This window comes from Populus alba, chromosome 1, assembly GCF_005239225.2.
Source record: "Populus alba chromosome 1, ASM523922v2, whole genome shotgun sequence".
Lineage (NCBI taxonomy): Eukaryota > Viridiplantae > Streptophyta > Magnoliopsida > Malpighiales > Salicaceae > Populus > Populus alba.
The window spans coordinates 41,769,718-41,782,449 of record NC_133284.1 but is presented as its reverse complement, the minus strand read 5'-3'; the positions used below and the strand labels follow the sequence as shown (position 1 = coordinate 41,782,449).

Below are 12,732 nucleotides of genomic sequence, written 5' to 3'. Positions count from 1 at the left end.
ATGAGCTGGTAGCTCCACAATATATAAGAATTAATTCATTAATTTTTGCCAGATCTTCCATGGACCTATGTTCTGATCACCCAACTTTGAATCAATGACTGCTTGATGTTGCGTTTTCAAATATGTATGAGTGTATTTGAAAACTGTATTTACCTTGAAAATAAATTAAATTGATTTTTTTTATGCTTTCAAGTCATTTTCATCTATTGATGTTAAAAAAAAAAAAAAAAAAAATTATCTATCTTGACCTACTTTTCTATAAACACCTAAAGGAAACTCTTAAGAAAAAAAAACATGTTCACACCAAAATCAACTTTTTTTTTTCATGATATTTGACAAACAAACCACTTTCTCTCACCTCCATTATTTTTCAACAATTCTCTCTCCTCACAAAATACATGACTAAAACATAAAAATAAAAAAAATTAAAGTGTAGGACTAAATCGTTAGAACCTCAATAAATAGGGATACAAAATAGAAATAAAAAACTTTGAGAACTAAAACGTGAAAACCCACGCCTCATGAACAGTTAAAAAAGAAAAAAAAGACTACGTTTTGGTTTATTTCAGTTTCAAATTTGGTTTATTTATTTATTTATTTCAATTTGTTGTAAATTATAAAATTAAAATCTATTTTGTCAAATCAAACATCAGTTTATTTTAGGAACTTTTTTTATACCATAAAACCCTCATAGCAATATAATCAAAACAAATTATTAGATGCAAATCCTAGATAACACAATGTTAAGAAAAATAAATGGAAGGGGAAAAAAAGAGGACAGCAATTGAATAACGCTTTGGGTAGGATGCCTTTATTTCCTAGCTTTATTCATGAGCATTCTATGTGATGAAATGATATAGCCCTAAAATACAACCTTGTCCACACCAAAACAACACCTTTTGAGATTCCCATGGAACTTTTCTTGCCTTAAAATCTTAAAAACACCCTGTAAATGACACATCTGATCCTCCAAACAACAATTTTATATGAGTATACCATCAAAACACTCTCTTGTAACATTTAGGTCATAACCTTTAAAGAAAGGCTACCTTATTGGGGAGGGCTTTCCTGGGCACCAAATCAATGGCATGCAAGGATGTGGGAGAGACCTACGCAATTACAATTGCCAGATCACGAGGATTGGATCACCACCAGCTATTGGAATCACCATATTCTCCGAGAGCCCATTTGACATTGTGGTAAAAAAACACTAAGAAATTGTTAGCCAAGCTGTACACACATTCCATGAGAAAACATCACGCTTCAGTACTTTCTTCAAGAGCTCAGCTACCATCTGGTTGAACACTATACTATCCAACTTAAGTATTTCTGTGGTTATAGATAGTAAAAAAGAATACAGAACATTAAAGTAAAGAATTGAAGGGCCTGAAAGATAATTGATTTCAAATAATAATTATTTTTCCTTGTCATCACATCCTCTTTTCCCGGGAGTGCTCATTCTCCAGATCTTTTAAATAACCTAGAAAACCAAGAAAGCCGAAAAGGAAGAATCCACCAGAGAAGTTTCCTCCACCACCACCTCCCCCACCACCACCACTATGGGGTGGGAATCCATGTCCGCCATCATCTAGTCGCAGAGTCTTGTTTGTTTCTGAAGTTAAATTACCAATTGTAAAACACAGAAGTCAGACATTTGTAAATTTACAAAAATTAAATATTGAACAAGCGCTGCCAAAATATTTTGATGTCACTAAAACTTATCATGCATAGAAGGAAATAAACAAAAGGTGATTGATCTAGGATGATACATTTTCTGCATTGGTGCCCTTGGATAGTTTTGAACAATTCAAATAAACTACATGTAAATCAGCAAGAAGATTAGGACAAGGTGAAATGTGGAAGCGGACAGACACTGACCAAGGGAAACCCAAAATATGTAAACCCCAAAGAAATTTCCTTTCTGCAACTAGCTGATTTTCACTTTTTAAGATTTACAGCATAGGGCTAGAACAATGGATCCAGGTAGTAACAAGGCTTCCTATTCCATAGTATGCAATTGGTAACATATATGAAAGTGGTAATTTACCTCTTTGAGGAGCTTTAGTAACTCCAGGTGCCTTATTGGTAAGGGTTTGAGTTTGCCCGGAAGCGGCACATCTTGCATTCTGCAAAAGAGAAAAAGTGAGTTCACAATTCTCAAAAAATGATGCTGCTGCACATATGTGCACACGCTTGTCTTTCTGTATCTATCAATGGCTTTTCTCGAATAGACAGTTAATGTTGGTTGTTGCAAATAACAATATCGATCCACCAATTGATTAACTTGAAAACATGTAGAGATATATGACTGTAAAATTCAACAAGCTGTGATGATTGACAGACTTGACCTCTTCACTAACTCTTGCAAGGAGGTACTTGTAAATTAGTTTCTTCTTGTACAAATTCATACATCTCAATCAAACTAAGGGAACAAGACACCCATAAACCCCAAAGAGAAATTTACAAGAAGATAATAATCAATTAGTTTATTGCTTCCAGAAGCTTCAAAGTGTGGCTTCGATCATCCGTTTGTTTCTTCCTAAGAACAGAAATAAGAGACACAAAATAGCTTATATAAAAAAAATGTCATATTTCTTATTGATTGTTGTACCAACAAACAATTCCTTAAAACTGTAAAAAGCAAGTGTGTCGTAACTTCAATTTACAGTGCAAACAAATGGAGGTTGCATGAAGTATAGATATGTTATCTCACCATTGCAGCAGCATATATAATAGGTGACCGTTTTCTGTTCAAATTTATTCTCCTTTCAATAGGTCGTAATCGTGTAACTGAGCCAGACACTGCAACCTTAAAATGTCCTCTTTTTGCATTAAAAGATTGAGTCTGCATGGAAACCCTGAGTGGACCAGAACTTGATTGTTGATTTTGGCTGTTGTTTAGGCCCCTTGTTTTCACTGCACACAAATATATTATCAATAGCAGTTTATAAATCAATACATGGAAATCAATCCGACAACAGAAAACAGAAAAATAAAGATTGGATGCAGCCGTAACAACTCAGCTAGAGTCTAGGATTCAGTATATATATTCAAAACAGATATCAATCACTGATGCATCTAACTTATAGGTGGTTAACATGCTGATGTAGAATTCAGAAAATACTGGCCCCAAGCCTATATAAATGAATGTGTGTATTCATAAGAAAAAAAACAATATCTATATACGAAGTGCTAAAGTAGAGGAAGCTATACCCGGTGCTGATAGATGTAAGAAGGTGCTGGCAGTAGTTGCAGTGAACACCACCATTATTGTAACAGAGGAAGTGCCCAGAAAATTTAGCTGTTCGCATTAAACATGATCTCAAAATGAATAAACCATCACCAAAAGCAATATTTTAGAAAAACCTAGGACATCAAAGGCATCCAACGAAGTCAACTACAAACCAATCGTTATCCCAATAGCCAATATAATTTCGAACTGAATCCATAAATTATAACACGCAAGAAAAGGGACCAAGTATCTTCACATGATATTGTTACAGAGCAAATACAAATTGTTGAGGCTAATTGAAACAAGGTTTAAAACAAAACAAACAAGGAAAAAAAACACTAACCCAATTGCCACATGAAAAGCACAGCAACTGATATTATATGGAACTCATATTTTAGCTACAAAAATACTACTATGAGAATCACCCAAAAGCTTGTCACCTTCCAAAAGAAGAAAAAGAAAACTTTGTTTTGGATTTCTTGTTAATACTAATCCTTTCTGAATTTCTTGTTAGGGTTCTAATATGAAATCAACATTCAAAAGAATCGAACTTTCTTTTCGTACCTTGTCTCAGATTTTCTTGGCAGCCCAAAAGAAACAAAATAAAAGAGAAACAAGAAAAAGAGTTTGTACCTTTGAGAGTATGATCGCAATCGGCGAGGCAGCAAGTGAGTAAGGCAGTTGGCCGTCCAGGGAATACAGAGAGCTCAAGGAAGGCGGTGATGGTGACCCTCGGATGCTGCGAAACAGCGGTGCCACGTTCGAATTTTAGGAGTTTTTTAAAATGATTTTTATATAAAAATATATAAAAATAATATTTTTTTTTATTTTTAAAAAATTATTTTTATATCAATATATTAAAATAATTTAAAAATACTAAAAAAAATATTAATTTAAAATAAAAAAATTAAAATTTTTTTAAAATATTTTTAAAATGCAAAAATAAATAGGACATCAATTACTATTTTAAATTAAAAAATAGAAATAAAATAAAAACTTGATTAATGAGGTTAAAAACCTGAATTTATATACTAACCCGGTCATTTTAGATTTAATAGTACTCAATTAATTAATATTTATTTTAAATTTTTTTATTAAAATGAAATTATTTTAATTTTTTTTAAAATATAAATGTTATTTTAGATTAATTTAAGTCCATCTTATTTCAACTTTATTACGCATATATTTTAAAAGTATTTGTTCAGGTTATAAACAAAGTATTTTTTAATTGTTATTAGCAATCTCAAGAATTAAGACTGGTGGATAAGAATGTTTGCTTGATTTTTTTTTTGAAATCCTCTGAATATACTAAGTTGACGTGGGTCACTTCTTTAAAATTATCTTTGACACTTTAGCTGAACCAAATTTATCCTAACCATTAAATAATTTTTTTTTTGTTTTTTCATTACCTAATTTTGATCCTTAGTTTTTTTTTTAAAAATAAATTCTCATAAAAATCGTAAAATTCACACAAAAAAAAAGTTCTTTTAAAATTTAATTATTTCCCTATAATTTAGTCATTTTTGGAGTTTTCATGGTTTTTTATCTTTTTTTTGTTTTATTTTTTTATATTTTTAGCGAGTATAAAATAGAGTTTGATTAAAATACCCTATTTCTAGATAAATGTGAAACAAGATGTAGCGTGTGCTTTTTTAAAAAAGTTTTTAAAAAAATTAACTCAAAGTGTAAAATTGACTGAAAAAAAAAACTGATATACAAACCAACCTATAAAAAAAAAACAAGGGAATTTGAAAAACAAAAACAAATAAAAAATAATATGGAAGACAAATAAAGAAAAAAAATAGAGCTTCATCACTAATTATATAAATACAAAATGATAAAACTAAAAAAAATTCAACTTAAAAAAGAAAAAAACCAAGAAAAGCCAGGTGAATCTTATAAACTTGAACAAATGTTTCAATCTCACAACCTATTGAATCCAAAACCCAGCCTGAATTAAAAAGCTTAATTTCCAACAAATTTAATATTGATTGACCAAAGTAAATCTAACAAATATAAAGACCTGAGAAAACCTAAGATTATTTTTAAAATTAGTGAAAAATCCTAGTGAAAACAAACAAATAAATAAATAATTCAAAATTTATCTCAAATGAAAATAAATAGTAATAAAAATAATAGGAACTAAATTCGAAAGATAAAAACAATTAAAAGGGGATGTAATAGGAAAATAATTCTAATCTTATAAATTATTTAAAAAAAATCATTTCAAATATTAAAGGATAAAATTGAAAAAAAAAAATTAATTCAAAGAATTAGCCAAAAAACCCAACAAAGAATGATAAATAAAAAGACCCAAGATGACTAAGTGATTATCAAGAACAACCAAAAAAATTCCATAGAAAGCAAGTTAAGAAAAATAATAACCCATTCTCCAATTAAATAAATATTAAGGGATGAAACGAGAAAAAATAGTTTATACAAAAAAAACTAAAAACCAAGGAAACCCGGTAAAACCTTCAAAATCTTGTCCAGATATTTAAAATTCACAACTATAAAGCCTAAACTCGAGTTCAATTAAGATATTTCATTACCAATCAATTTAAAAATAAAATTTTCAAAAAAAAAAAAACAATAATAAAAAAAAAATAAAGATGAAACTTGAAAGGGAAAAAAAAATGAAGAATGGTGAAACTGTAAAACAAAATTAATTTAAAAAATAATTCAAACAAAATAAATAGCAATTAAAATAACAAGAATTAAATTTAAAAAATAAAAAAAATACTAAAGGGCATTGAAAAAGCATTTTAATTTTATAAATTACTCAAGAATTAACATATTAAAGGGTTTTTCGCACAAAATTATAGGAGGATAGGAAGAAGAAAGAGGAAAAAAAAAAAAGTTCAAGATGCAAAATTAAGCAGGAATCTCAAACCACATGTCACCCCATTATGGAGGACTGCTGTGAGGATTTTGATGCCGTCGGTAAAGGTTGTTTTTGATGGCTAGGCCGGCCCCCATATGCCATATTGCTTGAGTATATATGACGCGGATTAGCAAGTTTTTTTTTTTTTTTATCAAAATACAAAAATACCCTAGCTAACATGATATTAGAAAAAAAAACTATAGTAAAAAGACCACAAAGTACACCCAAGAGAGTTTTCTTGATTTTTTATTAAGTATTTACACTAAGTTTGTTTGTTTTTTTTTTTTTTTTAAAATAATTTGAAAAGACCAACATACACTAAGTGAAAGGTATTCTATATATTTTTTTAAAGATTAAATTAGTAATTTTATTGAGTAATAAAAAAAATTAATCTCACCCTACCTATAATTTGCATTAAATAATTGTAACATAGTAAATAATAGTTCAAAAAGCTCAAGAATGATTACATTACGACACCATTGCTTTGTAACATTAATTATAACTATAGCAAATGTTAAAAAAAAGCGTGCAATCCATTCATGTAAGAGTGTATGAGAGCTTATAAGTAGTACTGGGGATATTCTTAGAAATATTAATTACTCGTAAATTTGTGTTGAGCAACATTACTCATAGATTATAAGAACAAGAAGCAATACACGTTAACTATACGTCCACGTGATGACGTGGATTAAGAAGTAGTTACACATATTATTTCAGACATGAAACTTAAAATACATCTCCATCCTCGGTGGTATACCAGTGATAGATATGATGATTTGCAGGAATACATGCATGCATCCATATTAACTTGAAAAAAAGCTTTTTGGGCATGCAGTCCCGTTCTAACAATCACATCTAAGCCAGGTCGCTAATAGCACGTGATTTACCATCCAACTCGGAGAGATTGGATCCGATGGATCCTCCACGAATCATGCCGGAGCTCCGGTGGAATCGGCACTTGAAGGAACCCGCATGGGTGGTTGGTGAGCAAAGACAGTTCCCCCGTTCAGTGCTACGTGGCTTTGTCAAGGCCCTGTGTAACCTTGGCGAAGTGCCAGGATTGTGTAGCGGTGAATTCTTCTTCAGCACTTCCATGTCGATTGCTGATGCCACCATTTCAGGGGTTACTTGCTGTTGCTTCTTGAGGGTTTCTGAGGGTTTCTGCAGGTCCATCACGCTGTTGCTCTTATTACTCATCTTTGATCTTTTCGAAAGCTTTTCTGTCATGCAAGATATGTAACAACATTGATGAGGATATTGGAGTTATATTTGCATGCCAAAATGTAAGATCGATGTATACATTTTGGTAACTAAAGATCAAATTCTTGAGCAATATCCCAATATTGGAAACTTACAACCAAATTAACTGTAAGTTATGCAATATGAATATACATTTTATGACATTAATGATGTTAATCTCGTCTTGATTTAAGAGGAAAACAAGAAATGGAGAGCACTTAAACTCTTGACTTTGAAAAGAATGCCCAAGTTTTTCGCCATACCTGACAATTCAATAGAGAAAGGAACTTTTCTGGTTTGTCGCCAGCCAACCGGTGACCTGAGAAGGGAGAGAAGGCACAAACGAGAGATATTTGAGCTTTCTGCTTCTGCAATGGGGAGGATAAAAATATCAAAATGGGCAACATGAACATAACCGTTAATATAGTTATTACTGGCTAAAATCTTGGATTTTCAGTTCTTCTTTTGGCGCTGAAAATACGGGTAAAACATAATAGAAATTATAGCCCACTAATTTGGAGAGAATTTTGCTATTTAAGGAATATGCCAAGTAAATTATTTATATTTAGTAATTTCGTAATGACCCTCATTTCATGCCTCTCTCTATATATATATATATAGAAACAAAAGGGGTAAATTAATTATAGTTTTACCCCTACCCATTAATCAATATTGTAGTTCAAGATTTTATAATGCCACCTTAATTTATAGTTCTTAAAAACTTTGAATTTTGATCATTATTACTAAAAAGCTAACCTTTTCATGTTTCTATTTTCTCTCTTCTTACTTTTCTCTACTGTTTCCTCTTCTTCCTATATATGTTATAATATCTCATTAAAACACTTCAAAAGTCTAAAAGGTAACATTGAAATTTTTTTGAAAACCGAAAGAATAACATTAGAAGATTAATTACAATAGAGATAAAAATGCAGCATTGATAAATTTATAGGGTATGTGTGTGTGTGTATTAGCTAGTAGTAAGTATGTGCTCTGTCATGGGATTTTTTTTTTTTTTTTTTGATAATGTTATCAAACTTAGTTAAGCTTGCCAGTAGATGTAGTGATTTGTCAACTTGACCTTTAAATTTAAATTAGGTGAGAGTCGACATAATATAACTTAGATGACCTAACAATTTTTTTTTTTTGAGTTAAAACAAATTAAAACAACCTCTTTTTGATGCTCATATATAAACAAAATTGCACAATATTGCACGATAACGTATTAGTTAACTCAAGTCAAACTATGTTAACCCACCCAACTCATAATCTAGATTATGACACTAACTAGATTTAATAACCTTGTTTTTTGAAATTCAATTTTTATTTAATTAATTGGTTATAAAAGACATTTGTAGTAAAAAAAAACAAATAAAATTATTGAGGAGAAATGAAGATCTCCAATCTAAATTTTATTTTCTTACCAATGCATTTCATGATTGTTTGAATGAAATCATTTTTTTTATTATACTATTTTTAAATAAAAAGCCATTATAATTTCAAAAGTGAGTTAAAAAAAAGATAATATCTCAATATTCAATGAGATTTAAAAAAAAGAATGGACAAATATTATTGAATGAAGTAAAAAAATCAATTCAAAATTATAAATAAAAGTAATTTTATTTTCATTGACTATTAATAAGCAATCCTTTATTTCTTATTTTTTTCATATTAGTACATTGTAATTGAAAAAAACATTTAACAATCCTATAAAACCTACAATATCTTTTAAGAACCATGGAAAAATTGAACATGAATTTTAAAACCATGTCAAGTTTTTTCTACATGCATTCTAATAAAAATAATTAAAAAAAACACATTAAAATGGGCTAAGGATATGGGAAAAGATTTGAGGCCCGCTTATCTTGCCTAGGAGAAAAAAAAATGCCAATACGCTTGCAAGCTTGACTTTAGATTTTTTTTCTTCAAGGGTAAACTAATTCAATCCACAGGTTATGAATTTAATAGATTGACTAACTTAACTCAAATTAATATAATTTATTATTGTCATAGTATTTCAAAAAAGAATGTTGTCTTAAATTTATTTTAAAAACAAATCATGTCTTTACTAATGGTCATTTAAATTATATTAAAAACCACTGAGTTGACTAGATTATTTAGGATTAAAAAATATAGTGGTAATGTCTTAATATTGTTTAAAGAATTTTGGTGTAAACTGCATCATAACATTATTTAGTATATATATAGTGAGACCCTTATAAATTAGTATTTTTGGTACGGTGAAATTTTATTAATTAATCAATATATTATTTAATCGAGTTTATTAATTTAGCAGGTATATACACACATACAGCTCGACGAAATTGCTAAAAAATTTGAGCAGATTTAAGTGAGGAACAATGACAAATGGAGCAAATCAAGTTGTCATTTTGTGTCGCTGAAAGGCATCGGTTTCAACCGTTATGTTTTGTTCTCTTAGACTACATAAGTTTGGTTTTTGGTTCCTCTGCTGGTCTCTTGCATGTTGATTTTGAAGAAAGCATCTTTGCCACCAGGCACTGTCTCTCTCTTTCCACTGCAAGCTCACCAAATTTTCTTACACGTTGAGAGGTGTCTTAATCTTCTGTTTCCATACGTTGCATGTCAATTTCCTCTCTCTATATTTCAGTGGGTACTCAAAAGAGTTCCACAGTGCAGATGCTGCTTTCTGGAGTTTCAGCTCTGGTTTGAAACCCCTGATAATTAAGGTACCCTCCTTCTCTCTTAATCTGATATCTAAAAAACATTATATTTCAGCTTTGTTTGATATAATAGCTGCCATAATTCTTTTATATGCATCATTGTTAGAGATTCGTATTAAACACGTTGAGGGCTTTGATCTACTTTCCTGGATTTGTATTTTCTACCATGGAAAAAGAGCTTAGTAGCATTAAAAGTGAGTTTCCATGCAATCTTTCTAGTAATTATTTTTGCCTTGTTCTTGTTATTCCAGGAACAAAGCCGGAGCTCTTGTTATCTTCATGTTTACACACACCATGTTACCTCCATCTCAAGAAGATGAATTAAGGGCTTCTCATTTTACTGCTTTATCTTTAAGAACAGATATCCAGGTTTCCCAGAAAATCCATATCCCATCTCAAGTTGCTAAGAAGGTGCAGAGCACAAGCCTTCCATACACAAGAAACAGTGCAAGTCCAATGAAGGTTAAGAGGAAAAGATGCCTCGATGGAGCAGCATTGACTATAGGAACCGGGTCTAGTTCGAACCTGCTCAAAATGAAAGGAGTTGATCATCCAACCGAACAGGTGAGCTGTGCTAGCTTAGGTGGTGGTTATAGTCGGAAACAGCCACCTCCAATTGCTGCTGTGTCTGGTCTCGTCAATACAAGTGAAGCGAGAGTTGTTGATGAGGCAAGCCCTAACCATCAATTTGTACGAGGAGTTGGAAGTGGAAATGCAAACAAAAAGAGTGATGACAGAAGAGCTGGTACGGATAGTACCAGTTATGTGAATGCTCCCAACAGGGCGTGCATCTATCAGCAATCTGCAAGTGGGATTAGCTGTGAAAATGATAGCAAAAAGAATGCTCATCCCAGAGCTAGAAGAACTTGTGGAAAGACATCAATTTCTGATAAAATCCAGCACAGGATGATAAAAAATCGAGAATCAGCTGCCAGGTCTAGAGCAAGGAAACAAGTAAGTTATCCCAGACTGGTCTTAATTTTAAGCAATTTGTTACACATATAACTTGGCTTTGTTTGCTCTTCGTTATTGTTTTCATATTTACCATCCCTGTTTTCAGGCTTTGGAAGCCCAACAGCAAGTGGAAAATACAGATCTTAAGAAGGAGAATGACCTCCTGAAAAGGGTTGTGAGGGTAATTAAGCTGCATTTTGATTTTTCTTTTTTTCTTTTTTCAAAACATTCTGTTAGGCCTTCCATGTTTAAGGTTTCTAAGCATTATGATACCTAAATGTTTTGCAGTTTCTCTTGGCTATATTAAGGACAAAACGCATGAAGCTGCCAGCACTTTCAAGGAGTTTCTCAGCACCCTCATAAATGAAACTCAGAAAAGTAGCTGCCATGAATTGTCTGGAATATGAAAACAAGAACACATTCACTATTGCTGTAAGTGGCAAGATCAGTCAAGGGCTTAGTCTTCAGGCAATATATCCAGTTCAATTCTAACCTCTTTTAATGTTTTCTCAGCATTTGATTTAATAATGTCGTCAGCATAAATTGCGTCTTTTTTTTAATTTTCATTTAGAACATGATTGCAAACTATGTCCTCTCGACAATCAACTCTCATCATTCTATCTCCTTTCTAAGCAATGAGAGGCACAAAAACTGGGATTTCCACGATGATTTGTGTTGGGTATGCGTGGTCAAAACCAGATGGTATGATAGCAGAAACAAAAACCAGAAATTTAAGGAATAATTAGCTGATTACTTCACTTAATAATCTAAACGATGAATGCAACAAGAACCTGGTTATTGTACCAAGACAATCATACGAAGATGTTTCACTCTTTCTTGTACTTTTCATCTAAAACAAGCCTCAATCAACATATCCCTAATCCCCAGGGAACGCCATGTTTGGGGATTTTACGATTACATTACATTAACAAAATAAACTAAAAGGGTTAGATAAATCACTATAATAATTCGCATTACCATTAATTTTTTTCTAATTTATCCTTATTTTTTTTTTCATTATAGCTTTCTATGCCCAAATTAATGGCAAATTTCTAAAAACTCATTAAGAAAAGAAACAATTAAACAAAAGGAGATCAAGGTATAAAATAAGAAATAATCTACTGGTCAAATTTGCTATAAACAGTACTTTTTGTCCATCTATTTTCCCTTTTTTTCTTATGCAATCCTAAATAGTTTTTGCAATTTTAGTTTTGATTCAAAAAATTATTTTTTTTTTATTTTTCAATCCTAGAGTTTGCGAGGAGAGATAAAATGTCATTGAATTCCAACAATAAAGAAAGAATTATTTCACCACAATCCAACTATAAAAATAACCAATTTTGATATAAATGGGTTTATTCGACAATAAAAGTTTGATAATAAATTTTTTTTATAAAAATACTTTGAAAATACAAATCGAGTTTTATTAAGATTTTTTTTTTGTTGATTTTTATTTTTTAGTGTTTTTGGTCGTTTTGAGATTGATAAGTGGTTTATAAAGATTTTTATGGTATTTATTAGATATTTTGAGGTAAAAATTGGTTGAGATGATATTTTAGGACAAAACCCCCTTTTTTGGATTTTATATCCATTATAGTGGTAGTTGGATTCTAGACAACAGACGTAACAAATGACACATAATATGTTTTTTTTTCTTTAAAAAATTAAAGAAAAAATAAAAAAAGCTCATATATGCAACCTAGGCTAGCATGCCCACACATTTA

The 12,732-nt window shown here is 30.9% G+C and overlaps 1 protein-coding gene across 1 annotated transcript; it reads right to left on the bottom strand.

The window, feature by feature from the left end:
- Window positions 1-784: 784 nt before the first annotated feature.
- Window positions 785-3,996, bottom strand: LOC118056854 (uncharacterized). Its single transcript, XM_035069241.2, has 5 exons — window positions 3,866-3,996; window positions 3,214-3,301; window positions 2,714-2,916; window positions 2,048-2,126; window positions 785-1,612 (listed from the first exon to the last, which is right to left on the bottom strand). Exons 2-5 carry the CDS (start codon window positions 3,266-3,268, stop codon window positions 1,431-1,433), a joined length of 519 nt encoding a protein of 172 aa, XP_034925132.1. The 5' UTR covers window positions 3,269-3,301; window positions 3,866-3,996; the 3' UTR covers window positions 785-1,430.
- Window positions 3,997-12,732: the final 8,736 nt, after the last annotated feature.